Source organism: Sinocyclocheilus grahami, unplaced genomic scaffold (assembly GCF_001515645.1).
Source record: "Sinocyclocheilus grahami isolate Dianchi unplaced genomic scaffold, SAMN03320097.WGS_v1.1 scaffold10.1, whole genome shotgun sequence".
Taxonomy (NCBI): Eukaryota; Metazoa; Chordata; class Actinopteri; order Cypriniformes; family Cyprinidae; genus Sinocyclocheilus; species Sinocyclocheilus grahami.
Window position 1 is genome coordinate 4,172,487 of NW_015505189.1, and position 27,113 is coordinate 4,199,599.

Here is a 27,113-nt window from a genome sequence, read left to right on the forward strand (position 1 = left end):
CCAGTGTGTGTTGTGATTGGTTAGCTGGGCCAGTGTGTGTTGTGATTGGTTAGCTGGGCCAGTGTGTGTTGTGATTGGTTAGCTGGGCCAGTGTGTGTTGTGATTGGTTAGCTGGGCCAGTGTGTGTTGTGATTGGTTAGCTGGGCCAGTGTGTGTTGTGATTGGTTAGCTGGGCCAGTGTGTGTTGTGATTGGTTAGCTGGGCCTGTGTGTGCTGTGACTGGTTAGCTGGGCCAGTGTGAGCTGTGATTGGTTAGCTGGGCCAGTGTGTGTTGTGATTGGTTAGCTGGGCCTGTGTGTGCTGTGATTGGTTAACTGGGCCAGTGTGTGTTGTGATTGGCTCCACTCGGCGCCTGGACGGGAAATGCCAGGTCTTGTCCCATTTGTCCCTATTAAATAAACCAATAAATAAATAAAAATAAAATTAGTCGATATTTGTGATGTCACAAATCCTGGAAAATATGCGTTGTAGTCCAAACGAGTCGTTCGTTGTAGTTTTTGAAAAGTGATTTCTGTTAAATAAAATATTTCCTTTTGAAATGGACTTTGTACTTTGTAACTTTGCCGATCTTTTTTTATGCTCAAACAGCAACATTACAGACTTACTAAAGTTGAAAAAGTGAAAAAGCATAATAGGACCCCTTTAAAATAATGTCATGAATGATTCCCAATAAGACCAGAAGCATGCATAAGTAAATATGATCAATTTTGATTTAATGTTGTTCTATAAACCCTAAAACAAAGAATTATTTCAGCATTTCAGATGGTTTTAACATGGTTCTAAATTATTAATAGCAAGGTCATAACTGCCTTAGACAATCGAGGGGACACACCACTAAGGCGTTTTTCAATGCTTTATTCATAAACAAGGACCTCTAAAATCCTAAATATGTGATTACTGCCTTTCTGATAAACATTATCATATATCATTTAAAGGGACAGTTCTCCCAAAAATAAATATTTTGTCATAATTTACTCCAGGGTTATATCTACTCATAGTTAACTAAAACTAAAACCATTAATAAACATTAACTGAAATAAAAAACCATATATTACAGTAACTGTTAATATATATATATAAGATATATTTGAAAAACAATTACCAATAACTAATAAATATGATACAATTATGAAATATGGTGATAAATAAAATGAAAATATGAAGAAAAATATATATACTAAAGCAAAATTACTAAAACTTAAAAAAATACAAACTAAATAAAAATAAAAGCTTTTTGTGCTTTGGATGTTGAAGGTCCTTCTTGGCACTTTGCACCAAAAACTCAGTGTAGTACACTCAAGAACCCTCAAGAAAAATAAAATTATTCATTAAATAAGAGTTAGTTCAAGGAGTAGTTTATCAAAACCTGTATGACATTCTGTCTTCTGAGTAACACACACACACACACACAAATATATTTTGAAAAATGTTAACCAAGCTGTTTTGGTGACCATTTGACTTCCACATGGTCCAAAAATAAATTAATAAATTAATAGACAGACAGACAGACAGACAGACAGACAGATAGATAGATAGATAGATAGATAGATAGATAGATAGATAGATAGATAGATAGATAGATAGATAGATAGATAGACATAAATAAGACATCTCTCAAAATATATTTTTTATGTTCCACAGAAGAATGTAAGTCATACAGGTTTAAAACAACATGAGGTTTTCATTTTTGGTCTACTATCCCTTTAAGATGACACACTGAAGAACCTTTAAAAAGAGCTTCATGTTTCATTCATTTTGGGAGATCCCCCAACACTTCTCAGAAGAATTCATTCGTTCTAGCAAACATGTTGACCACTCTACGTAATTGTCACGTACGCAGTGGGTTTCCATCCGTTTGTACCCTTCCTCTATCCTCGTGGCCTGTGTAGTGTTAATTATTAAGGGATTTTCATACAGTCAGTGTTTCTGGTGCCCTAAACCCTCCCTTTACCCTCCGTCACACATATTCCACTCTAATCCATAGGGACTATTCATTTTTCCCTCCCTCTCTCTCTCTCAGCTCATATCTGTCTTAAGATACAGAGGAGTATATGAGTGTTACTTGATCCTGAATCTACTTTGACATCAACGGGGGCAGAAGTCCATGGCGTGCATATTAAACACTGTCTGTGCACAGCACATGTGAGAGAGCGTCTACAGGAAATACATATATTGCGTACAAACTGACCCATTCGTGCACCTTTCAAACACTTAGCTGAACCCACAGTGAGCGAGTTTCTGCATCCTGCTGTGACAGCATGACGGTCTGTCACGTCACACAACACAGACTCTGGTCATGTGGTTAAAAATGCAGCCACTGAAGCCTGTCTGTAAGGATGTGGCATGTTTAATATACGAGTCAATGTTTAAAGTTTATATGTGGGCTTGATTGAAAATGTGTGCAAAAGAAAGAAAGATGGCTCTAGTAATATTAGGGCCTTCATGCTCCTGTTATTTATTTATTTATTTATCGATTTATTTTTTTGGAGGGGGTGCCAGTGGCAGTCCTGGTTTACGTGGTGCCCTATGTGAAATACAAATAATAATAATAATATTGATTTGTTAAATAAATTATGATTTCTTGTGAAATACAAAAAACAATATGATGATGATAATAATAATAATAATTATTATTATTATTAACATAAGACAACAATACAAACTACAATAATCATTATAATTAATAATAATAATAATAATGATTTTCCTGTATTAAATAATTACAATTTCTTGTGATATACAAAAACGATAATATATTATTAATAATAACAAATAATAATAATAGTAGTAGTAGTAGTAGTAATAATTATTAATATATACTATATTGTTGTTGTTGATGTATTTCACAACAAATCATTATTTTATAAATCAAAATTATTTGCAGCTGAACTTGACAACCAGTGATCATCAGCAGCTTTGCTATTTTGATCATAATTATTTGTGTTGTACAGGAAAATAGTTGTGAGTTTTTGAGCTTTGAGTGACAGGGTAAGGGTGGGTGGATTATGACAAATTTAAAGTAAATTATCTGTACAAGGTGTGACTTGATTAAAATGACCAAAATTAGACATGGGAATGGGTGATTTCTGTCCTGGCCCTTTAGACAAGCTTATAGCTTGTATAATCCTGCAACTTAATTCTGAAATGTACAAATATTTTTTTCTGCTTATGACATTTGACAATTGTGCTGCTTAAATCAACACAGTTGACATTAGGTGCAAAAGACAGTTCATCAGTCACTAAGCCCTCAGTGGAGAGCATATCTCTCTCATACACTCACACACAGTAAGTTTGAGCTGCAGTGTAAGAGGATTTCATTCATCCATATTCACTGTATCGGACAGACTTGCGCAGTTTCTCGATCAGCGTGCACTGGGGGGCATAAGCTCTCGGTGTTAAGGCACTTTCTTGCTTGAATAAAGTCTATCCCGCTGGGCCAGGAGGAATAACTTAACACTTAGAGATCACACTATTAATTGCTCTCCCAAAATGCAGACACTATGAAAGATGCTGCTTTATCACAGGTGCAAAAAATAAACTAAACACGCTGTAATGATATTAACTACATTAAATAGTATCCCTTACAACGACAGTACATTGGTAGAGTAATGCCATCAGATATTAATACTATGAAATATTAGTACTATTGATACTGTACATACCATGGTACTAAAAGATGTCCAAAATGCATAACTTGCAAAAAAATATATAGAATGGTACTACAATGGTTTTTAGATGTGTGCTATGGTACTACCATGGTATTCTTGGATGTACTGTGGATACCATGAAATAAGCATAAATATTCCAAAGTACCAATTACTGTACCTTGGTACTGCCAAAATACTTTTTGTAAGGGATGGTGGCACAAGGCACATATTCAAAATACCATGGTAAATGTACATAAAACCATAGTGTTATGGTCCCATCCCAAAAACATGTACCATGCAGCATATCCAACAGATTATGGTAGTATATAGTACATGCCCCCCAAAAAAGGCTTGATAGAACCATGATAGGATGCCCAGAAGAATAGATTGTACCGTGGCACTTTTTGAAGAAGACAAGCCCAAATTCACTTTGAACGCTCATTCAGGACACACTTTAAACCATCTTTACCTCATTAATTTACTCTCAGCACTGTATCTTCCTCTTCACCACCCCTCTCAAGAAAATACAGAATCAATAAGAACATCAATATGAGCTCAGAATACCCATTCAATGATCTCCAGTCTCCTGAAAAAGATCTGACAGCCCTAATCGTGTTTTAGACTGACTGAGGCTGCTATTGTCTGGTGTCTGTAACCAAACAGCATATTTAGGCTATACAGAACGGTAGTTATATAAAGTGACAAACCTGATAAGTCTCATAAAGTTCTGATCAACAACCCGCCGAGCCCAACACAAAAAACGTCTTCAAATGACAGACAAAACAGCTCAAAGTTCAACATCTCATGACATGATCAGTGAGGGAAGATGAAGCGCGCTTACCGTGCGCTGTTTCACGGAGCCAGAGAGAGTGATGCGGCGCGCAGCATCCCTGCCATCCTCAGTGAGAAGACTTCTACTGTGCGCTCATCACAGCTCCTCAGCTCTCCTCCAGCGCACACAGCTGCAGGCTGAGCATCATGGCTGGTCTTGTGCTCTCAGTTCTTCTGCTGTGGAGCGCGCGTACTGCCGCCTACTCTGATTGAGTTTCGAGAGCGCAGAGCCTGCGATGCTCGCTCACTTTCTCCGGGCATATGGACCATGTGATGAGACTCATCCCTCCATCTGCGCGAGCCCGATCAGCGCCACCCAATGGGAAAATGATGCTATTCATCACTAACGCGACTGGGCCCGCCCAGTTCTGAAAGATTTTAGATTTACATTTATTACGTTCAAATGTTGGGTAGTGCGGGGCTAGTTGTCACAGGAGCGGCATCACACTAGATATGGTTTGGTGTTGAAAGTCTACCCAGCAAGCAATAGCCGTCGTTTCAACGTCTCGGTTTAGTATAGACCCGATATAGTCCGGCTATGTGTAACCCACTTCTAGCCCAAATAACCTTGAATTTGGTTTCATGTCGTTTTTTTGCCAAAATAACTTGTGAGATGTATGATATTGCAAGCAATAGCCGTCATTTCATCGTCTCGGTTTAGTATAGACCCGATATAGTCCGGCTATGTGTAACCCACTTCTAGCCCAAATAACCTTGAATTTGGTTTCATGTCGTTTTTTTGCCAAAATAACTTGTGAGATGTATGATATTCCATCATGTAAGCAAAGTAACAGCGTTTACAAGGTGTTTGGTTTCCTTTCTTTTACATGTTCAGTACGTAGCCTGTGAGTAGCCACGATTTAGCTCTGTAGTCAGAGCGGCTATCTGTAGCCCACTTAGTCAAACCTGATTCCCTCTAGATTTTGGCCAGGCAGAGCATGAGATGGTTAATATCCCATCACGTTCACAGTCTCAATAATATCTACAAAGATATAAGTGTCATTTCATAACATGGTCTATATGTAGCCATATATATGTAGTCGTTTAATAGCCGTCTAATTAAAGACTAGTCTATAAATGGGCTATGATTAGACGTCTATTAGATTTTCACTGACAGCCCAAATTTTGCCTAGTTTTAGCCTAGACGTCTAGGCTATATTTAGACGTCTAATAGACGTCGTTTAAATGCAGAATTGCTTGCTGGGTAATTACGCAAATGTGTTTTCTCTGGTTCTGTAGATTTCAAATACCTATTTCAAAACACACCATAAACCTTTAAACCTCCAAACGTACTTTAGGCCTACAGTATTATATTTTTTTCTAATATACAAACAATAAATAAGCAAACAAACATTCAGGCAAAAGTTGACTAATGAAGGTAGATTTAACCTAAAGGTCGAACTGTTCACTTGAATGTTTCATAAATGTCAAATTGTCATACGTTTCGAAGTTTGTAATTTCATAAAATTCATTATTTAAAATATCTGTTGGCTAAACCAAATATTTGATATTTTGTATCAAACCCTTCAAGTTATTCATTCACGGTTCCCATTGTGACAATTTAACCCCTACAGTCTTTACATAAGCATCATGGACTGGTCTCCTTCATACTCACATTTCAGATTTAACATTAAGGTTAATAGCCTACTTATAACATCATGTTCTAACCAATGACTCAACCAAAAGTCATATGTGCGTTTCTTAAAGGGGTCATATGATGTTGCTAAAAAGAACATTATTTTGTATATTTGGTGTAATGAAATGTGTTTATGCGGTTTAAGGTAAAAAAAACACATTATTTTCCACATACTGTACATTATTGTTTCTCCTCTATGCCCCGCCTTTCTGAAACGCATTGATTTTTACAAAGCTCATCGGTCTGAAAAGCGAGGTGTGCTGTGATTGGCCAGATATCCAGTGTGTTGTGATTGGCCGAATACCTCAAGCGTGTGACGGAAATGTTACGCCCCTACCATACTGTGATGGAGAAACCAGACAAAAACATTAAAAAACCCATTATAAACGAGGCACTTGTTGCATCCAGTGGGAACATAATTACTGATTATAATGACTTATACTGTCTTTTTACGCGTTGCGTTGCATCGCGCCACATAAACATAAAACCATGTCTGCATTTGTGATCGGAGAAATGACAAACAACAAGCGCTACTCTACACTGCTCAAAACTCGTGTTTGAATCATCAGTGGCAAATACTTTAAATATGAAAACTTACTTAAAGTCTGTGAATCAGAACTGCCGGCATTGTAGTCTACTCTACCAGGATCAGGAAACAGTCCTCCATAAAATGTGCTGCACACATCTGAATATTTGGGTTGAACTGTTCTGGAACAGTGTTGTAAATACAACTTAACCACTGATTTCTGGTCGTGTCCTCTTTTGGAAGACCAAACAAAGTAGTTTTTTCTTTCACAACGAAACACACAGCGTCACACACGGCGGCCTTGAGAATGGCGCGGCCGGCGGATTCGACGAAGGAGCGGCAAACACATGTGACGACCCCGGGCTGGACTCCGCTTCGTCCACGTTGAAAGCCGATCTGGCGATCCACAGTGCAAAGTTGTTGTATTTCCTCAGCGACCAGCACGGTTCAGCTCCAGGCATGACGAAGCAGATATCGTCCTCTTTTGGAAAACCAAACAAAGTAGTTTCGCTTTCACAACGAAACACACAGCGTCTCCACGACATGGCGGCGGCGGCAACAATACTACAGCGAGAATAAAAGTTATGCCTTATGCCTCAACATTTGGGTGGTGTTATGCAAATCTTCCCACACAGTGACGTAGGTATGTGGGGGCGTGTTAGAACGAGCCGTTTTAGGTAGGTGTGGTTGACTCTTAACTTTTATAAAGAATATCTCTTTGGATTTGAGACTTTAATCTTTGCAACTTTAGGGATCTTATCTATGCACGAACAGCTTGTAACACTCCAAAGAGAAAGGAAAATTTGAAATGGCATCATATGACCCCTTTAAATAAAACGGGTCGGGCAAATTATTGAATTACTAATTTACAGTCGCCACCTACTGGCGATGTAACCTGCAGAAAGAGGGGCTTAAAAACATTGATCCCACCTCTAATACAGGCTGACTATTCAGACAGAATTTGAGGACAAGAACTTTTGAACAAAACACTTATTGCCTATATTTTACCTTATTCTGGTTCTTGTTGTCGTTCCTCTTTACATTATTGCATATTTAACATTGAATTAAATATTATGTCTCTAATATTAAATATTATATCTCATTGTACATAACACTGTATATTTTATGGGACATTATTTTATTTATTAATAATGATCTCTCTTACTCTTACCATATGGCTTTTAGCTCTTCACTTGCGTGTCTCAGTGTCTGCTTCAGTGTTCTGTATGCCTGAAACTAAACTGCACCTCTGGGTTTAATAAAGTTGTATTGTATTGTACTGCCTCCACTGGACTATATAACCCTTTCTTGTAATGTGCACTGTAAAAATCAATAGTTTTAATCAAATAATAGCTGCCACACTTTACATAAGTGTTCATGCTTTGATGTAATTACAGCATTAATCAGTACAAGTAAGTGGGTAAGACTAATGAGCAATGTGCTTATTTTCTGAAGCAGCTTGTAACTACAAATTGTTTTTGTTGTCGTGATGTATTGATACCTAAATGGCTTTAAAAATGTATTATTTATTTTATTTTTTATCATTTTTATTTGATTTCCTCTGAATTATTTCAGATTCTCTTGCTTATTTAAAATAATAATAATATATATATATATATATTATTATTATTTTAATTTTTTTCCAGTTGTGCTGTGTAGTACATGAATGAATAAAAACGTGCCAATGTATACATTGGTTGTGCCTTTTGTGTTCATGTGAAAAGGTTTTTGAGGGGGAGAACCACAAGCAACATAACTTACCAGTTTTGGATATATTGTTTTGAATGTATTGCACCAGTGTGTAATACTATGTTGTAGTGTGTGTGTTTTTGAAAGCTTGTGTGTGATGTCTGAGGGAAAAGTTTGGTTTTTCAGCAAGAGTGAATGGTTTTGAGTGTAGAGCTTCATTTTGACCTGAAAATAGGATGTTTGGGGAATTGGGTGAGACGTTATGGATTTGTGTTTACTGTTTTGAGAAAACGAGGCATAGTTTCAAGAAATGTGTTTAAGCAATCGAGAAAAACTGTAAATGCACAGATAGTGGTGATTTATATTTGGGCAACATCCATTAAATTAGACATGGCTGTGTTTAGAGTTGGCCAAGATATAGTCAACACACTGTATCACAGGTCTTTTATGACTGTGGGTCTACACCAAAACAATCAATGAGGAACTCACTTTCTCTGAGTGCTCTCGTGTGTGTGTGTGTGTGTGTGTGTGTGTGTGTGGGCAGGTTTTATACTCCTCCGTCTTTGTTGGAGTCTGATTGTGGTCCTTATTTACGTCTGGCTCATAGCACAGGTCTCGTCTTCTAACTGGCCTGTCACAACACACTGTATCACAGGTCTTTTATGACTGTGGGTCTACACCAAAACAATCAATGAGGAACTCACTTTCTCTGAGTGCTCTCGTGTGTGTGTGTGTGTGTGTGTGTGTGTGTGTGTGGGCAGGTTTTATACTCCTCCGTCTTTGTTGGAGTCTGATTGTGGTCCTTATTTACGTCTGGCTCATAGCACAGGTCTCGTCTTCTAACTGGCCTGTCAGTCTGCATTAAGTCTTGCGGTTTGAAAAGTGTACAATACAAAGGCCTGACCCTCCTTTTAGAAGAACACACATCAACAGACTTTAACTGGAGGGAGGTGATGAGAAGTAGACCCCTAGGATCCCATCAGACACTCCTACTGATAAAGCCCAATGTGACCTTCTTTCCATTGCTGGTGTTTGTGTGGGTCATGTTTTACCTACATCATGGGGACCAGAAGAGCAAGCAAGAAGCTGTGCAGAGACAACACTGAGGTGTTTGAAAGTAAAGCTAACAAATCACTTCACAAAAGAATAGAAAAACATACTACAACAAACCAAAAATTACTCAATAAAATCTGAATAAATAAAAATGAATGAACAAACAAACAAATAAATAAATAAAGCACAAATGTCTCATCAAAAGTTGTATTTATTTATTAATATTATTAAACAATCTTTGTACATTGAAATTAAATATTTAAAAGAGTAATGTTCTTCAAAGAAAACAAAACAAAAATGAACAAATAAACTTAGAAATAAACAAAGATAACAAACAAATTAATACATAAATGAATACAGAACAAATGTCTCACCAAATTTTCCAAGCCATTGTTAAAATTAATAATCTTTGCACATTAAAATGAAATATTTACAAAGCAATAGTTTTTTAAGAAAACAAACTAAAACAAAACAAAACAAAAATTAATTAAATGAATTAATAAAACTGAAATAAATACAATATGATAACAAAGAAACAGACAAATAAATAAAATAAACATCAAATTTAGCAGAACATTGTTCATTTTATTAAATAATATATTTACCAAAGAATATTCTTCGATGAAAACATACTAAAACAAACAAGCAAACAAATAAATATTAGTGCACAGATTGTTAATATTCTTAAATAATCTTTGTACATTAAAATTGAATATTTACAAGAGAATGATGTTTTCAATAAAAACAAAAGCAATTCAAAACAAAATAAACTAATAAAACTGAAATAAAAAAAAAATGATAACAAACAAACAAAGCGCACAAATGTCTCATAAAATTTTGCAAGCCAAAATTATAAAAAAATATTTTACAAATGAAGTATTTACAGAAGAATAATGTTCTTCAAAGAAAAGTATCATTAAATACATAAAGGATATTTGTGTTGTTTAACATTTAATTATTGCAGGTTTGCGTCATATTCTGAGTTGCATTATTTTTATTCATTTTGAGGAATACTGAATCTGTGTGTTTTTTTGTGAGTGAGATGAATTAATGCATATTCATGTTTATTTTAGAACTACAGTAACATCTTCTGATTTCTCTCAACATGCGGACAGGAGAGCCGTCAGTCAATAAATTGGAAAAAAAAGTAACTTGCGTTACTTATTTGAAAAAGTAACTCAGATATTCTCTTGTAAATTAAAAAGTAATGCGTTACTTTACTAGTTACTTGAAAAAAGTAATCTGATTACGTAACTCGCGTTACTTGTAATACGTTACCCCCAACACTGTCTGCAGTTCTCTCATCTAAAAATATCACCAAAAACTATTTATAGCAGTGTGTGTGTGTGTGTGTGTGCACGTTTTTGTGACAAATGAGCACATAAACTTGTATAATGACAAAGGTATAACATAGGTATTACAAAGAGAAGGTGACTTTTCAGGACATTACCCCATGTCCCCACTTTTCAAAACGCTTATAAATCACACAGAATGGAGTGTATTGAAAATCTGAAATAGCACAAAGTCTCCTGTGAGGGGTAGGTTTAGGGGTAGGGTTGGTGTAGGGCAATAGAATATACGGTCTGTACAGTATAAAAACCATTACGCCTATGGAGAGTCCCCACTTTTCACAAAAACAAACCTGTGTGTGTGTGTGTGTGACAGAGAAGAGGGAAGCTTTTAAGAGAGGAAGCAGAGGCTACAGTGATGTAATGAGACGTGAAGTGTTCCATGGCAATACTGGCTCAACCTGTAAAAGATTCATCACTCTCCTTCCTGTTCAGAGAGGATGGAGCCGAGCAGCACGGGGGAGGAACCGCTTTTAATGGCTTTTCTGTGATGGATCAGCACAGACAGAGCCACAGCTGTCATGGATAGAAGACAAGAGTTAGCAAAGAAAAAGTGATATTATCAGCATCAACTTCATCAGTAATATATGTGTGTTATTTACATAGGTTTGGCAATGGAGGTCCTTGTTTATCATGTCAGTAATTATGGATCTGAATATGAAGGGGAAAAGAGCAGTATAGCTTTAGGCCGTTGAACATTTCAGTACACTCAATACAGTGTCTCTCTGAACAGACTGAACATTTAAAGTAGTTGAATTGATAAAAATGTTATGTTTGTCATTATGTACATTGCCCCATTGTCCTCCATTGTATGTGCATAACTGCAACAGAAAATTAGACCAGTCAAATCAGCCAAGAATACATTGTGCATTATGCTCTGCATTGACTGCATTTCCTCATTTATTTGTCTACTAACTCATTTTCATACAGTAGATTTAAATGTCAACCAAAAAACAAACTTATAAACAGTCAAATTAGTGATGAAAATATTATGCTTACAAGCGTGTTGAAAGATAACTGTGTTTGTTATTTTAGTGTGAAAAATGAAGTGACAAATAACACCAATTTACATCTCAAAAAATGAGGTTGGGTGTAGTTTTGATACGCGACCAGCAGGTGGCGCCTTGAATTTGATAATAGACTTCAATGAGGCGAACAGTAGTGCCTTCAAACTAAAAATCACAGAGTACACGCTTTAAATCCCATCTAACTGTAGATACAAACGTGTCTAAACATCAGTAAAATATCTCAGCCAAAGCTATTTATCACTTCACACACGATAACATATATATATTTTTTTAAATGAATCAAAGTTATATTTTATCCTGTAGTTACTGCAGTCATTGTTGCTGGGGAGAATGGTGTTTACCATCACTGTCAAAGAAATGAATAAACAAATAAATAATAATAAAATATGATAACGTATTCTGTAAACCCCTGCTAATATGCCTCATGCTGTTTATTTGTTAGACTGTAAAACTGACAACCATTGTGTTGACTGTCTAAACTGGTTTAATAGTCTTCACTGGTCTTAAGGGGGACCAGTCGGTTTTACTCAACTTTTTTTAGCTGAATAGCCTGGGAGACCATCTTAAACCACCTAAGACCAGCACACATTCTGAGGCTGGTTTACTGTTTTTTTTGTTTTTTTTTAATAGCATGGATGTGGGCTCTGATATGCTTTCTAAGCTTGTTTCCTGGTCTTAGGTGGTCTCTCAGCCTGGTTATGTAGGCTGGATTGAGAGGGGTTTAGGCACTTTCAGCTAAGGTAAACCAGCTAAGACCAGCGCATCATCGGAGGCTGGTTTATGTTTTTGTTTGTTTCGACAGGGATGTGGTCTCTGGATATGGTTTCTATGCGTGTTTGCTAGTCTAAGGTGGGCTTGGCTATGTAGGCTGGATTGAGAGGGGTTTAGGCACTTTCCGGTTAGGTAAACCAGCTAAGACCAGCGCATCATCGGAGGCTGGTTTATGTTTTTGTTTGTTTTTAGCGGTGGTCTGTAGAAATGGTTTCTATGCTTGTTTGCCGGTCTAAGGTGGTCTGCAGGCCTGGTTATGAAGGCTGGCTTTAGAGGGGTCTTGGGCGCTTCCAGCTTCTTAGCCTGGGATACCATCTTAAACCAGTTAAGACCAGCATAGTTTATGTTTTTGTTTGTTTCGACAGGGATGTGGTCTCTGGATATGGTTTCTATGCGTGTTTGCTAGTCTAAGGTGGGCTTGGCTATGCATGCTGGATTTAGAGGGGTCTGGGCACTTTCCAGTTGGTCAGGCAATGATATCAGTTGGCCAAGCAGCTGTGAAACCAGATTAAACCAGACAACCAGCCCTTGCTTGGTTTAAAATTCTATTTTCAGGAATGCTGTGGCTCTTGGGTAATTTTTCCGCTGTTTCTTGGGTTCGAATGGACAACACACACACACACCATGGTTTATTCACGCAGCCCGTGTCCGTGTATGTGAGAACAAGCCATTGTGATTTACATACACCCCTCTGCCTGCTCCCCCCGCCCCTCCCTCCCTCCCTCCCTCTTGCCCCGTCTACCCCCTTGTTCTTCTTTTCTTCTTCTCCCTCTTTCTTCGCACTTCATTCAGTCTCTCACTCCCGGGTCTCACACGCTCCTCCCGCGACCCTCGCAGCCCGAGATCAGCTTCACACTGCCGCGAGTGTTTCACTGAAGCGCCGCTGGAAACAATGGGACCGGAGCCGCTTTGTGTCGGACAGAGACTGACCCGCTCCTCTGTGTTTGTTTAGGACTTTCTGCTAATAGACTCATATAATAAGGATCTCATTATCAAGCAACAATGGGCTGCTGCAGCGGACGGTGCACCCTTATATTTCTGTGCACGTTTCAGTTGGTGAGTTTGTTTTCTGATAAATGTGCATTTCACACCGATAATTATGACTGCTCAACATGTATGAGAGCTGTTTAGTTTATAATACGCTGCCTTTTGCTTTGTTGTTGTTATGATGCTGTTGCACTGGATACACAGTGAGTACATTGTTTAAACATTGTGTGTGCTTGAACTCTTTTGTCTTGATCCGAGTTCTGGTTTAACATGTGTTTAAGAAGTTGGCCCCTCCATAAAATAACCCAGAGTCGTAAAAGACTTTTATGGGCAGTTTAATGCTTTTGCACTACTTCAGTCAACCCAGATGAACTTTTCTCATACTGTTAGATTTTTCACTGGGACAATACAGAATGCAGGGCTTAAAACAACTTCATATGCCAAGGAATTGATTTTGTTTAATCTGTTAAACAGGTTTTTTCTTCTTCTCACAAAATGTTTTTTTTTCTTGCCGTGTCAACACTGTCAGATTTTGACATGTAATATCAAAAGTGTAGTAAAACAATATTATACCATTAAATATTAAAATGTTAAATTGTACATAATTATTATTATTCATAAAAACTCTATTATTTAAAATTAAAAATGATTTTCAACTCCATCTGTTGACTTGACACAAACCATTAGACAAGAAAACCAGATGACAGTATTGACAATATAACCATATTTTCCACATCAAACATGAATTAAATGCAGAAGCCATTTGTTTTTTCTGGATTGTTCGTTAAATTATCTAAAACCATATCTTTACAATCTGAGTGACAGTCAACATGTCATGTTTGTGACATCAAAATATATGCACCATCCTAAAGTAGGCATGAAATGAAAATTCGCCCAATTTATTTTCTATACGCATGTTATAGATCTTATTATGAATGCTTCATTTTTTTATTTACCTCATAATTTTAATCAAAATGTCAAAACCCAATCTTCCATTGAAACGACAGACATCTCTCTGACGTATTCTGGACTTCTCCAATCATTTATTCCACTTAAACTTTCTTACAATCGACTGCAGGCTGGCATTCAGATCTGCCTCCATCCAATCATCAATCAATGGATTAAAACAAGTCCTGGTCTACATTTTTTTTGATAGTCTGTTTCACTCAAATGTACATCATAATACAGAAGAAAAGATCGGCCACTACCACAGTTTCAGATAATTAGTATTCCATAAAAAAAACCTCCAAAACGTACAGACTTTGCATCCTTGAACTCATAAAGTTGACCTTCATGATGAAGTTTCCATTAATATCTGACTGTGTTGACACAGAGGATACTGTGTTTACATGCTTTTGAACAATAGTTTAGTATGTGAAAGTGTGTAGCGAGGACTCCACAGACCCCACGGCATGCCCCTCAGCACTAAATTGATCTGTTTACACTCCAGATAGAGTTGGCAGGAGCTTTCAGTGGTTAGTCATTAGTTAGATCTACCCATGTTCCTGTCAAAGAGAGAGATGTTTCATCTCTCCGAGAAGCTATTATACTGTAATTGTCGCTTAATCTTTATTGCAGCTCGCTTTGGTTCATTGGATACTCTATCCTGGCTTAAGTGTTCGTAGAAGTTGTTTGTCAGTGAAATGCTATATTGGCTTCGAACTCTGCCATCATCATTCTGCAGTGAGTTGCTGGTGTCCTCATTTCCATGTGGAAAGTCTTGCAGCTGCTTTTTACATTGTTTCAGTCAACCTCCCCCATCCGCAATCCCAGTCTCAACAACTAAACTGATCCCACAGCAATGTAAACAGGCGTTGTACGCCTACACGGTAAACAGCTGCTGGGCACTGATTGCACGTTATTCAAATTTAACTGCCGTTGACACCGTAGCCACCTCTTTTATTTCTGGTACCTGTGGCAGTGCTTGTGTAATGCTGTCCATTCTTCCCACAATCCTCTCTGACAGGGGCATTAAAAAACGCTGACACCTGCTGCCCCCCAAAAAACAGACGTGTAATACACCTCGGCCCACATGCATGTTTGCAAGTCACACACACTCGGCTACTGTCAGACCTTCGGCCCTTGCTGAGCTTGACGGGGTCCGTCTTCCTTTCATTTTAGGCACCTCAGGGAAAACATTCCTGCGCTTTGATGTAGTTCTGCTCTCTGTCTTGCTATGAGATCTTATTATCTTGATATCACAGAGTTTCCCCAACGGGTCTGCAGTTACTGCTGTTCTCAGTGGAAAGATGTCACGGAACTCTTAGGCTAACTGGGAATATTAGTCATTTACTTGGATGGTTGGTGGATTGATGCTGTTATTTATTAGTGGTGCTTGAAGACAAACTTCTCTATTACTCTTGCTCATATATAAGGTTAGAGATTTGAAGAAAGTAATAAACTCGTAATTCATTCCTCGCTGTGGCTTGTTGAGGAGATTTGCGGTATTACTGTCAAGTGATCAGATGAATTTTGCCTGGCGGACTATAAAACGGATGAAAAATTTCATCGATTTTCACTGAAGGAAGCACACAAGTTTTATCTGGAGACCAAAATTAGGGATACGTCAGTGATATATTGGTTATTGGACAATGTTATAGCTTTTTTATTAAATCAATATTAATATAATTAGTTAATGCCAATTTTTATATTTAAGTAACGTCCATGTAATAATCTATCTTAAAGTTAACCTTTAAAAACATTGTAATTTAATTGAACACTGTTAAATGTAATCTTTAAAAAATCTCCAAATGTATATATATATATATATATATATTTTTTTTTTATGCTGTGCATTTATAATGTGATGCCTGAATTCATTTGTGGCATTTAAAATGATTGACTTTTTAGTTTTTAGTGTGTTATTTTTGCTTGGATTAGAGAAAATAGTCTAATAGTACTATAGAAAATAGTAATAATTTTTAATATCAGTTTTAACAATTTTAAAGTATTTTGTTAGTTCATGACAATCTTACTGTGAATGATTTATCCATGTATACTATTTTTTTAATACATTTTTATTATTTATTTATTTATTTATTTTTACCTTGTAATTTTTAATAAAAATGAAACACTTTTGAGTGCAACGCCCACATCTCAAAATCGAATGAACACCTTTTGAGATAGTCTCAATTCGGATAGTCACAATATGGAAGGAAAGATCTGTCGCTACTTTCTTTCCTTTTACATTTCCGTCCAGAACCAGATCCCTAACCAGAATATCATATAGACTTGAGAGTGAGTCCAATCAGCAAACTACCCCGAAAACCTTTTTGTTGAATGGCTCCTCATTTCTCAATTCCGCACACTGGAGATGATTTCATTGGTGCGATGTCATTGGTGAGAGCTGTACACACCTGTTTGTGCTGGATAAGGGAAGGAGAGGAGCATGAGAACACAGGTAGACAGACACATGGAAACGGTTTTGAACTTTACTCTTTGTAGCTCTTGAGGAACATCTGGTTTGGTTCCTCCTCCTCCATTTCTCTGTTCTAGCAGTAATAGACGAGGAGTTTGTTTAAAAGCACATGAAACTGTCAGCAACTGGTTTAAAGTCTCCCTGGTGGTGAGTTAATCTGGCTTTTTCTTACAGACATTGACTTGGAAATCCCTATGTTTGGAATGAATTTGGACGGTCATCAAGTTTATTGTAATTCTGAGACGTTCTCCTCCATGAATCATCTCTCATTACCACTTCTCTCACATGATAGGGCTGTGCAGGGATTCATGGTTAACCTGGGAGGAATTTAATCTGTATCCAGGCAAAGCCTAATAATGAGGGTTTCTTGATTAAAAATTCTTTCTTTTGTTAACAAGCAGCTTGAATTTTTATCTTTGACTTGAAGGAATAATTCACCAAAGAGGGAAACTCTTGTTCTAAACCCGTATGACTCACTTTCTTCCATTGAACACAAAAAGAGGAATTTTGAAGAACGGCCAAGCATTTTATCATCTCATTTATCGTGTGGACTACTATTATGCTGTTTTCGCCCCCCGCTTTGCTTTATTTCTTTGGAAAAAACAGCGCAAACATTTTTTGGATGACATGAGTGTGAGTAAATTCCATTTTTGTGTGAAGTAATCCTTTAAGTACGTTAGAGGTGGATGTTCAGATTATGCCTGAAAATACACGCACATACACAAAACTCTGCCTCATGCAATAAATTTCCTCTAAAGTATCTCTTTCCTTAAGAGACAAAAAACAAACTAGGACAGAAATTGCGAGACACTTTAAAGTGAGCCAGAAAAGGAGGACTAATGAGTCAGAGAAAGAGAGTTGTACTTGCGGTGTTGTTCACACTGTTAGCTAGAGAAAAAAGACACACTTAACGGTGTGTGTTTGACAAACCCTGAATAGAGAAAGTGACTGATGGACTGTGGGCAATAAATGGCAGTGGCTTTGACCTCTTTATGGCTGAGAGGCTTGTGGAGAGATACGGTAATGAGGTCAGGAGGAGGATACTCTCTGACTTCTGACCCGTAAACGCACACGCACATCAAATCTAGGCCTGAATGTTGAATAGATAACATTAGGGATGCACCGATACCACTTTTTCCAGTACTCGCCCGATACCGATACTTTTATTTTTGGTACTTGCTGATACTGAGTACCGATACCAATATTTTATTGCATTTGTAAATTGTTTAAATATTGGGGACAGAAACCAAAAGAGTATGTATAATGTTAGGTGGTTAACTTCATTTATCAAATAGATACAGTCAAACCTAAATTTATTCAGACACCTTCAACATTTCTCACATTATCACAGTTTATTTGCTATACTTAAGAAAATGGTAATAAAATATAACAAGAACTCAGAGTTAAACAGAGTCAGAACAAATTCAGCTTGATAATGTTAGATAACTTTGATAGAAAGGTGTGTAATAGATTACAATCAACCAAAAATTTGACAGCTGTTGGTATGACAGTATTTACACCACTATCAATACGTTGTCGGGCAGCCATTAGCCTCAATAACAGCCTGTAGTCTCCTGGACATGCTGTCACCCAGCTTCATGCAAACCTGAACTTCAGTTTATTCCCAGACTCGGTCTGAATCATTTTTGGTCCCAAATTTGTATGAGTTTTACTGGTAGTCCACTGTATGAAGAATTTTTGGGTATAATTTGTCAGTTTACTTTATTTTGCTATCCTCACCGTACATAAATTAACTTTAGTGTCCTGCACCCACTATTAAAAAAATATAAAAAATTATATCTGGTGTCTGAATAATTTTTGGTTTGACTGTATATCCTTTGGTTATTTTCACACTTAATTATGCCCATTAAAATGTATTTTACAAGTTTTTGTTACTTTCCCTGTTAATTTTTTGCTCTATGGTACATCATCTTTAATTTAATAGCATTAGAGCTGCTCCATTGCAGCGGCTTAGTACTGTAATCACGCGCTTTGCTGTAATAATGCTGGGAACCACTCGTTATAAATCTCTTAACTGTGATATTTTCAGAAAAAGAAGTCATCTGAAACGTGCTGCGATTTATTTTTCAAAGCCACTCATATACTGCAGAAACACTCAAGCAAGCAAAACACGCGCATCGCGTGCACATATTTGTACTGATGCAGAATAGTACAGCCTAGCGCATTTCACACAAGCTGCTAGATTCACTTTCGCCAGAAAGTAGTGTATGCCTAAGGTTAAAAATAAATGACGTTTATAGTGAATGCCCCCTATAGATGGTCTTATTTTTACGATTTAGTATTAATCCAAATGATGCGTGTGCTAAGTGATTGAACATCAAAGATCACACAACAGAAGTGCGCGCATGCTCTCTCGCTCTCTCTCTCTCTCTCTCTCTCTACCGTTAAGTAACTTGTGCATTGTATTACTTACTTGTTTTTGACATATCCGACCAAACTACAAACTTTCCAGTGATGTCTGTGAGAAAGATATATTTACTCGACAAGCTCAATCCACTCAGCCTGCTTTGTTTATCAGCTCGCGCACATCAGCTATACAGGCGTTAATACTGAATGTTTAACATTATATTCATTGCATACATATACTTCGTGGACATCCTTAATCTCTAATAACTCCATTCTGCTGTCTGTTGTCGGTGTTTCATTGTCTGAATGTGGCACTTAACACAATGCTGTGTGGTATCGGCGTTTGGTATCGGGGCATTTTAACGAGTACGAGTACGAGTACGAGTACGAGTACAGGAGCTCAGTATCGGGCCCAATACCGATACCAGTATCGGTATCGGTGCATCCCTAGATACCATACATGACCTCTGTGACCTCTTTACATACAGATTAAAGGAATGTTCTCCATTCAAAAACCTATATTGATGCCATTATAATCTTGATTTGTCTAAAAACTGTTTACATGAATGAACTTACATTTAAAGTATATGGGACAAGGCATTGCGTAGAGGTTTAAAACCCAAAAAGATAGATTTTTTTTGTTGTTAAAACACTTATATTCTTCTGAATTATCTTTAGTGGTGCCACTACTGTTCTTGGTAGATAACTTCTGGTTACTGTATGTGTTTTCATAGTGATCCTTTTTAGATGGATTTTTCCTACGTGAGTTCTTTTCTGATATGCATTCATCAGTGTTGGGGTAACGCATTACAAGTAATGTGAATTATGTAATCAGATAACTTTTTTTCAAAAGTAATGCATTACTTTTTAAATTTACAATACAATATCTGAGTTACTTTTTCAAATAAGTAATGCTTTGCTTTGCATTTATTCACTGACAGGTCTCTTGGGTGACAAAAAGTAACACAAAAGTAACGCAGTTCATTACTTTCCATAAAAAGGAACTAAGTAGCTCAATTAGTTACTTTTTTATGGAGTAATGCAATATTGTAATGCATTACTTTTAAAAGTAACTTTCCCCAACACTGACTTGCATTTATCACGCAAAAGTTATATGTTTGACTGGCTTACATGGTCATGATAGGAGTTGAAAGACTGAGTATAACTTTGCACAGATCAGCACAAATAATGTTTAAGTCTTGTGGCTAGGGATGAAAAAAAAAAAAAAGAATGCTTCCAGATCAACCTTGGTCCACTTATGTACGTAATAAAATGTCTATCTTATATCTTAGTAAGATATACGTCAACATTTAAACTGCTTTAAAGTGTTTTTAAACATTTGTTTTGTTAGATATTTGAGTACGTTGAAACCCAGTAACCCATTTAAAAGTGTAATCTAGCATTTTACTCAGAAAAATCCAGTCGTATCCGGAGCACAATGAATCTTGGGATTGTATGGGCTGCAAAGGATCCATTAGTTGTATCCTGCATGGCCCAGGAATCAAAGGATGCATTTTAAGGCCTAGTTTGAAGGAGCCTTTGAAATGGGACAGTCTTCGACACTCCTTTGTGATGCATTCGGTCTTCAGATGCAGCCTTTGAAGGATGCAGCCTCTGAATTGGACGCAGCTAATGACGGCCCGACACTGAGCGACTGTTGGCTTGGTGTGTCATGGCCTTAAGAGTCATGTGTTAGAGAATTGCTCTGGTGTTCACCATCTGTGTTGAGTGTTGCGACTCCCTTGAAAATAGTGCAGAAAATATGTATTAGTATTTCATGTTTATATAAGTATTACAGTATGGTGTTCCATTGGAATGTCATTCGGTTCTAGAATTTTTATTATTTACAAAATGGAACAATTTCTTAGTTCTCAAATATGCTTATAGTTATATTGTTAAAACTGTGTATTTTTACTTTTTTTCTGGTCAGGAGCCTTGCCTTATATAGCCTTACTATATAAGTGCATTGCTGTAAATGCAATTATAAACTGACAGATGAGATTAAATGATTTTCTGAGGTAATCGACAGTATGTCACTGATTCTGTCACAAGAGCTTAACTTGTATTGAACCCAGACTGAAATGGTCCTTTAATGTACACACATGCTTAATACAGGTCCAGTCAACATGCCTTTCCTCTTGGTCCATCTGTAAGAAGAAGTAAAGTTGATATGTCATGTGTTTTTACTCTTAACTCCCCATTGAGAGCCAAATTATTTAAACAAACAGCGCTCGCTATGGATACAAGAAGCCACAGAAACATGTACCAGCTGACTCCACAAAGTCAAAGACCCTCACGGGAGGGCAGGGAAAACGTGAGGATGGGGTAATTTGTGGTTTAATTTGCTCGCGAGGTGTCATTACGGGGCTACAGGGGTTCACTGGTTATGTTGATGGAACCTTTTGGCCTCCTGTAAAGGTTAATTTGCCCCTGTTGGCTATTTCACGACAGCTAGGGGAGATAGATACGCCCAGCAGTTTTACAAGACCTGACGGCAGCCACTGTCTCCCAGACAAATGAAGGCAGGGATGTGCAGCACTGTTTATCAGCTGATTTGCATATGATTCAGCCCAACACCCAATGTGCATCCCCCAGCCAAACAAGCAGATGAATATTTATAAAGGACGCCACCCCCTCTTTTCTCTCTCACTCATACACAGTCTGTGTACTCTGAATTAACAACTTTTCATTAATGCACTCAGGCTTTTATTAAGGGTAATTAGTGGAATGAATCAGAATGAGATGGCAGAAAAAGACGGAAACACACACACACACACACACACACACACACACACAAGCACATTCCCACTTAATGCTTCTTCGTAACTCAGGAAGGCCTGGTGCGGGTTGATGGAGAACATGCCTGATGAGGGATCCAGCAGAGAGAAGGACTGCAGCAGATCTAGACCAAAATAATTTCGCCATTGTACCAGGGTTATTAAAGTTAGCTCTATTCAACAACCTATCGGATTGCCTATAGGGACCTGCCTTTTAAAACCCAAAGCATACTTTACACATACTCTAGGGCAATGATTCTCAATTCCAGTCCTCACGTACCACCGTTCTGCATTTTTTGCATGTCTCTCTTATTTAACACACCTGGGCACTTACCGTCGAATAGAACAAACGTCTGAAGTGACAAAAGATGCATACAAAATGTGCAGAGCGGTGGTACGCGAGGACAGGAATTGTGAACCACTGCTCTAGGGTATACTTATAGTGCGTATGATGTAAAGTATGTCATTAGCATAGTACACACGTACTGTGCATGCGCAGCCCAATGGTTTTAATTAGTTGGTCTACAAAGTGGAAACACAGGTGCAAGCTATTGTTTCACTGTCAAAAAAGAAACTGAAGAGACAAAACAACAACAACAAACTACTGGAGATGCAACTCTATAGTTTAAACAAATACAAAGACATTTTATTGTGATAAATTCTGGACTGATAATAAGGCACAGACACAAGACAAAGATGAAACTTTCTAATGTGCCAAGCACCTTTGCAAGCGCAGCCCAATGGTTTTAATTAGTTGGTCTACAAAGTGGAAACACAGGTGCAAGCTATTGTTTCACTGTCAAAAAATAAACTGAAGAGACAAAACAACAACAACAAACTACTGGAGATGCAACTCTATAGTTTAAACAAATACAAAGACATTTTATTGTGATAAATTCTGGACTGATAATAAGGCACAGACACAAGACAAAGATGAAACTTTCTAATGTGCCAAGCACCTTTGCAAATGGAGTGTATTTGGAAAGGCTATGCATTTGGCTGTACGTGCATGCTAAGTGTTTGTGTCAAAACTAAAGAATACTTTTGGCTTAATGCAGCATCCTTATTATGTAAGCTTTTAAGGGACTGAGTTGAAACACTCATATCATAGTTCATATATAACTAAATATATGAAATTGAATGCACTGTAAGTTGCTTTGGATAAAAACGTCTGCATCAAAATGAATGAATGGAAATAGAGGAGTTAGATGTGATGTTTTCCTCATATCCCAGAAATTCTCAATAATGCTAAAATAGATGTGAATTTCCATATCTGTGCTTATTCACGCACAGTCAACACTGTGTCGTTCAATCACTACTTTATCCACATCCCACCAGCAAGCAAACAACCAACTGATCTACACGACCTCTGACCTCCATCTACTTTTACCGACATCCTGATCTCCCATTGTGAGCATCAGTGTTGAGTTACAGATTAAATGTTTTGTGTAGCAACTTAAGCTGGAGGAGAAGTGCTCTGTTTCTCTCTCTCTCTCTCTCTCTCTCTCTCTCTCTCTCTCTCTCAATCTTGACGTCCCATCAGACTGTGGCAAGCTGATTGTGTCAGGCTTCTGACTGTGAAGATTGGCCAGTTGACAAACGAGAGTGTCGTCTCGGAGAACATTGACATTGATTGTAATGCCAACAAACAGCATCTAAGCAAACAACCAACTGATCTACACGACCTCTGACCTCCATCTACTTTTACCGACATCCTGATCTCCCATTGTGTGTTGAGGTGTTGAGTTACAGATTAAATGTTTTGTGTAGCAACTTAAGCTGGAGGAGAAGTGCTCTGTTTTTCTCTCTCTCTCTCTCTCTCTCTCTCTCTCTCTCTCTCTCTCTCTCTCAATCTTGACGTCCCATCAGACTGTGGCAAGCTGATTGTGTCAGGCTTCTGACTGTGAAGATTGGCCAGTTGACAAACGAGAGTGTCGTCTCGGAGAACATTGACATTGATTGTAATGCCAACAAACAGCATCTTCAGGACAAGAACGGGCTAAATGGAAGTGCGAGAGCATCTTATGGCCTGTTGACACCTAGTATAAAACACTGAAGTACAAACGAAAGGCCATTCACATGCACAGCTGCTGATATCAGCGATATAAAGTATCTATTTCGAATAGATGAATCAGGTTAACTTTGTGAATAATGCATTGTGGGTAAGCTAGCAGGCTTAGCTAAGTGGTGCATTTGGTCTTTTTGGATCATTGCCCAGCCATGACAACTGATTTAGGCCACCTGTGTGCTGAGTCCACAACAAGATGTTCCTGAATAGGGTCGATTGATGCCTTGAGTATGAATATTGACCGCACTCTGAAAAACTGAAGCCCTGTATTGAGTGCAACAGCAGGCCAGTCATTCACCCAGATGCTGATCAATAGCTCTGAGGGGAAAGGTGACTGATCATATGATACTCTGAAGAAGTGAAGGAGACAGAGAAAAAGAGCACACAGGGGGAGAGTTACATCTATTTCACAATTTCACACAAAACATTGTGTGCAAGATATATTCGTCACTATTAGAAAATCAAGCAGTCAGCTTAGCAACATTAGCAGCAAACTGAAGTGTAATCTGTCAATCATGAGTATCAGTGATGTTCAGTGTTGGGCAGTAACTAGTTACTGTAATAATATTACTTTTTGCAGTAACTAGTAGTGTAACTAAATTACTACTAATAAGATTTCAGTTATAATATTAGAGTTACCATCCATAAAACAGCTCGTTACTACTGATGTCTCAACCCCTACTGATTTGAAATCCAACAATCCAATAATTCCTAGATTTAGATTCATAATTTTCACCACTCGCCCAGGAACATGAAAGTCACCAGTGCATCAGGGAAGCTTGGAATATGGAAAAGCTTACGTTCAGGAGATGGAAATATTGCCATTACACTGATTTTGTCAGGAGAAAAGTTGATCTGAACACAGATGTGTAAGTTGTGGGATTACTTTACTCTGGCATTACATGGCTTGTCCACCCACATCGACCCCCTGATCCCCATATAAATTATATATTACTATAATTAAAAATCTTATGAACTTATGTGATTTCTTCTGATAAAATACTTCATGAAACATAATCATATTTGGGTAACAGAGCAATTATAGCTACAATTAGCTTCAAGCTACACATGACAATTACTACTTTTACTTAAAAGTCACTATCATTGAGTGTTTGTAAAAACTTCTGACTGCGATCCAATGTAGATTTTGGTCAAATGATGAGGCAGAAATATATTGTTAGTAACATTTTAGAAGAATTTTATGGGGAAGATACACAATTACAACTTCTGTGGGGCTTGAAGGAAAAGTAATGTAACTAGTAGTGTAACTAATTACTGTTGCCAGAATATTACTTTTGAAAGTAGCAGTAGCAAAATTTTTGGAGTAACAAGCCCAAAACTGGTGATGTTACCTTAAAAAAAACATTTACACAAATAAAACAGTAGGGGAAAAGTATAGCTGTATCACTTAGATTCTGAAGTGTGCATCCAATGGACACTTTACCAGCGAAGCGTAGGTCACATGACAAAGCCAACATGGCGGATATAGTACATCCTGACTTCATTCATACTACTAGGGTCCTATGAAATCAGTTTTATTTCCCTCCCCCCAAATTCAGCTCCAATTGTTTCCCAAATTCAGTTATTTTCCCCCCAAATTCTGTTTTTCTTTTTTTAAATATATTTTTTGGATTACTTTTTAGTGGTTTGAATAAGTTTTATCAGTCAAACAACTATTACACTATTATGTCTAATCAATTGAATTCGTACAACTTTGAATTCATAATAATTTTAACAATAATAGTATAATGTTATTTGTTATAATTTTTACTGGATTCTGTGTTTTATGATTAATAATTTGTTTAATATCAAAAATGGCGATCAAATGAATGCACAAAACTTACATTTATTTAATCTTTAAAAATGTTTTAATAATAATAATACAATTTATTATTACATTGAGTTACTTTCTAGTGGATTAAAATAATGTTTCATAATTTCTTAAAGTAAAACCACATCTTTGAGTTTCTGTGTGTTTTCATCAAACGGTGAAATGCTGGTGAAATGACTCTCAGAGCAGCTCTGGAGATGAAGCTCATGTCCTCATATAGTGCTACAGCAGACACTGAAAAAAACATGAAAATCATGCATGCTTGAGTATGTTTATTAGATGAAACTGTGGCGCTCATTCTCACAGAGACATGCAGAACATGAAGACTTCATATAGCAAAGTTTGTTCCTCATCAAACGTAGTAGCTCCTCAGAGAGTATGTGATTTCTGGTGCACCAATGGTGAACGGCTGTGACGAACGAAACCCCACTGGCTACTTTAAATAAGGTGTGCCCTTTGATATTGATATGCCCTGCCCAAACTTCCTGTTTCAAGAGGAAATGGCTCACGTGGTTTTTAAACTGTAGAAAGTTATTCAGAATGGAGATATTGAGAGTTGTTGAGTGGTTATGCTAGAATACTAAATACTAGAGATCGACCGATGTATCGGTTTTGCAGATTAATCGGCACAATAGTTGATTGCTGGAACTATCGGTTATCGGCAAAAATCCATGCCGATAGTTTTCCAGGTTGCGTCCATTGCTGGAGCGGCTGAGAAGGGTCTGCAGCCATTACATAGTGCGAGAGTGGCCTCTAGTGGTTGAAATCACTGACAGCACGTGCTATTTGTTTAGACACGTGATACTGCACGCTGAACAGAGCGGGAAACTTCAGACGCGGATTTAAATGCAGCCGACAGAAAATCCTGCCATGCCACAGAGTGCCATTCACATAGTTTTCCTTTAAATTACATTATATTGGTCCCGAATCGTTGTTAAAGGGGTCATATGATGCGATTTCGAGTCAGCTGTCTTAACCGCGGCTTGTGTACTGCATCATCACTGTGTCTGTTCCCCTTTCGGGCTTGAACTGATGGTAAAACTAATTACATTATTTACTGTCTTTATATTTATTTTGAAAGATGAAGCTCGTGATTATGGTAAGGGGCGTTACATTTCCGACGAGTGCTTGCGGT

At 37.5% G+C, this 27,113-nt stretch overlaps 2 protein-coding genes across 3 annotated transcripts in view; one reads left to right on the plus strand and one right to left on the minus strand.

The window, feature by feature from the left end:
- LOC107594445 (uncharacterized) overlaps positions 1-4,700 on the minus strand; it is a 60,189-nt gene extending 55,489 nt beyond the window's left edge. The window contains exon 1 of the mRNA XM_016284503.1: positions 4,489-4,700. The gene's annotated coding sequence lies outside the window, so the exon portion shown is untranslated. The remainder of the gene's footprint in view (positions 1-4,488) is intronic.
- An 8,582-nt stretch (positions 4,701-13,282) lies between these two features.
- Positions 13,283-27,113, plus strand: part of LOC107594068 (sodium/potassium-transporting ATPase subunit beta-1-interacting protein 3-like) — a 72,664-nt gene continuing 58,833 nt past the window's right edge. Inside the window, exon 1 of one of the 2 annotated variants that reach the window (XM_016284029.1) lies at positions 13,283-13,586. In XM_016284029.1, the coding sequence (XP_016139515.1) occupies positions 13,533-13,586 (54 nt within the window). In that variant the 5' untranslated portion in view covers positions 13,283-13,532. The remainder of the gene's footprint in view (positions 13,587-27,113) is intronic. The other variant, XM_016284012.1, reaches the window with a different exon arrangement.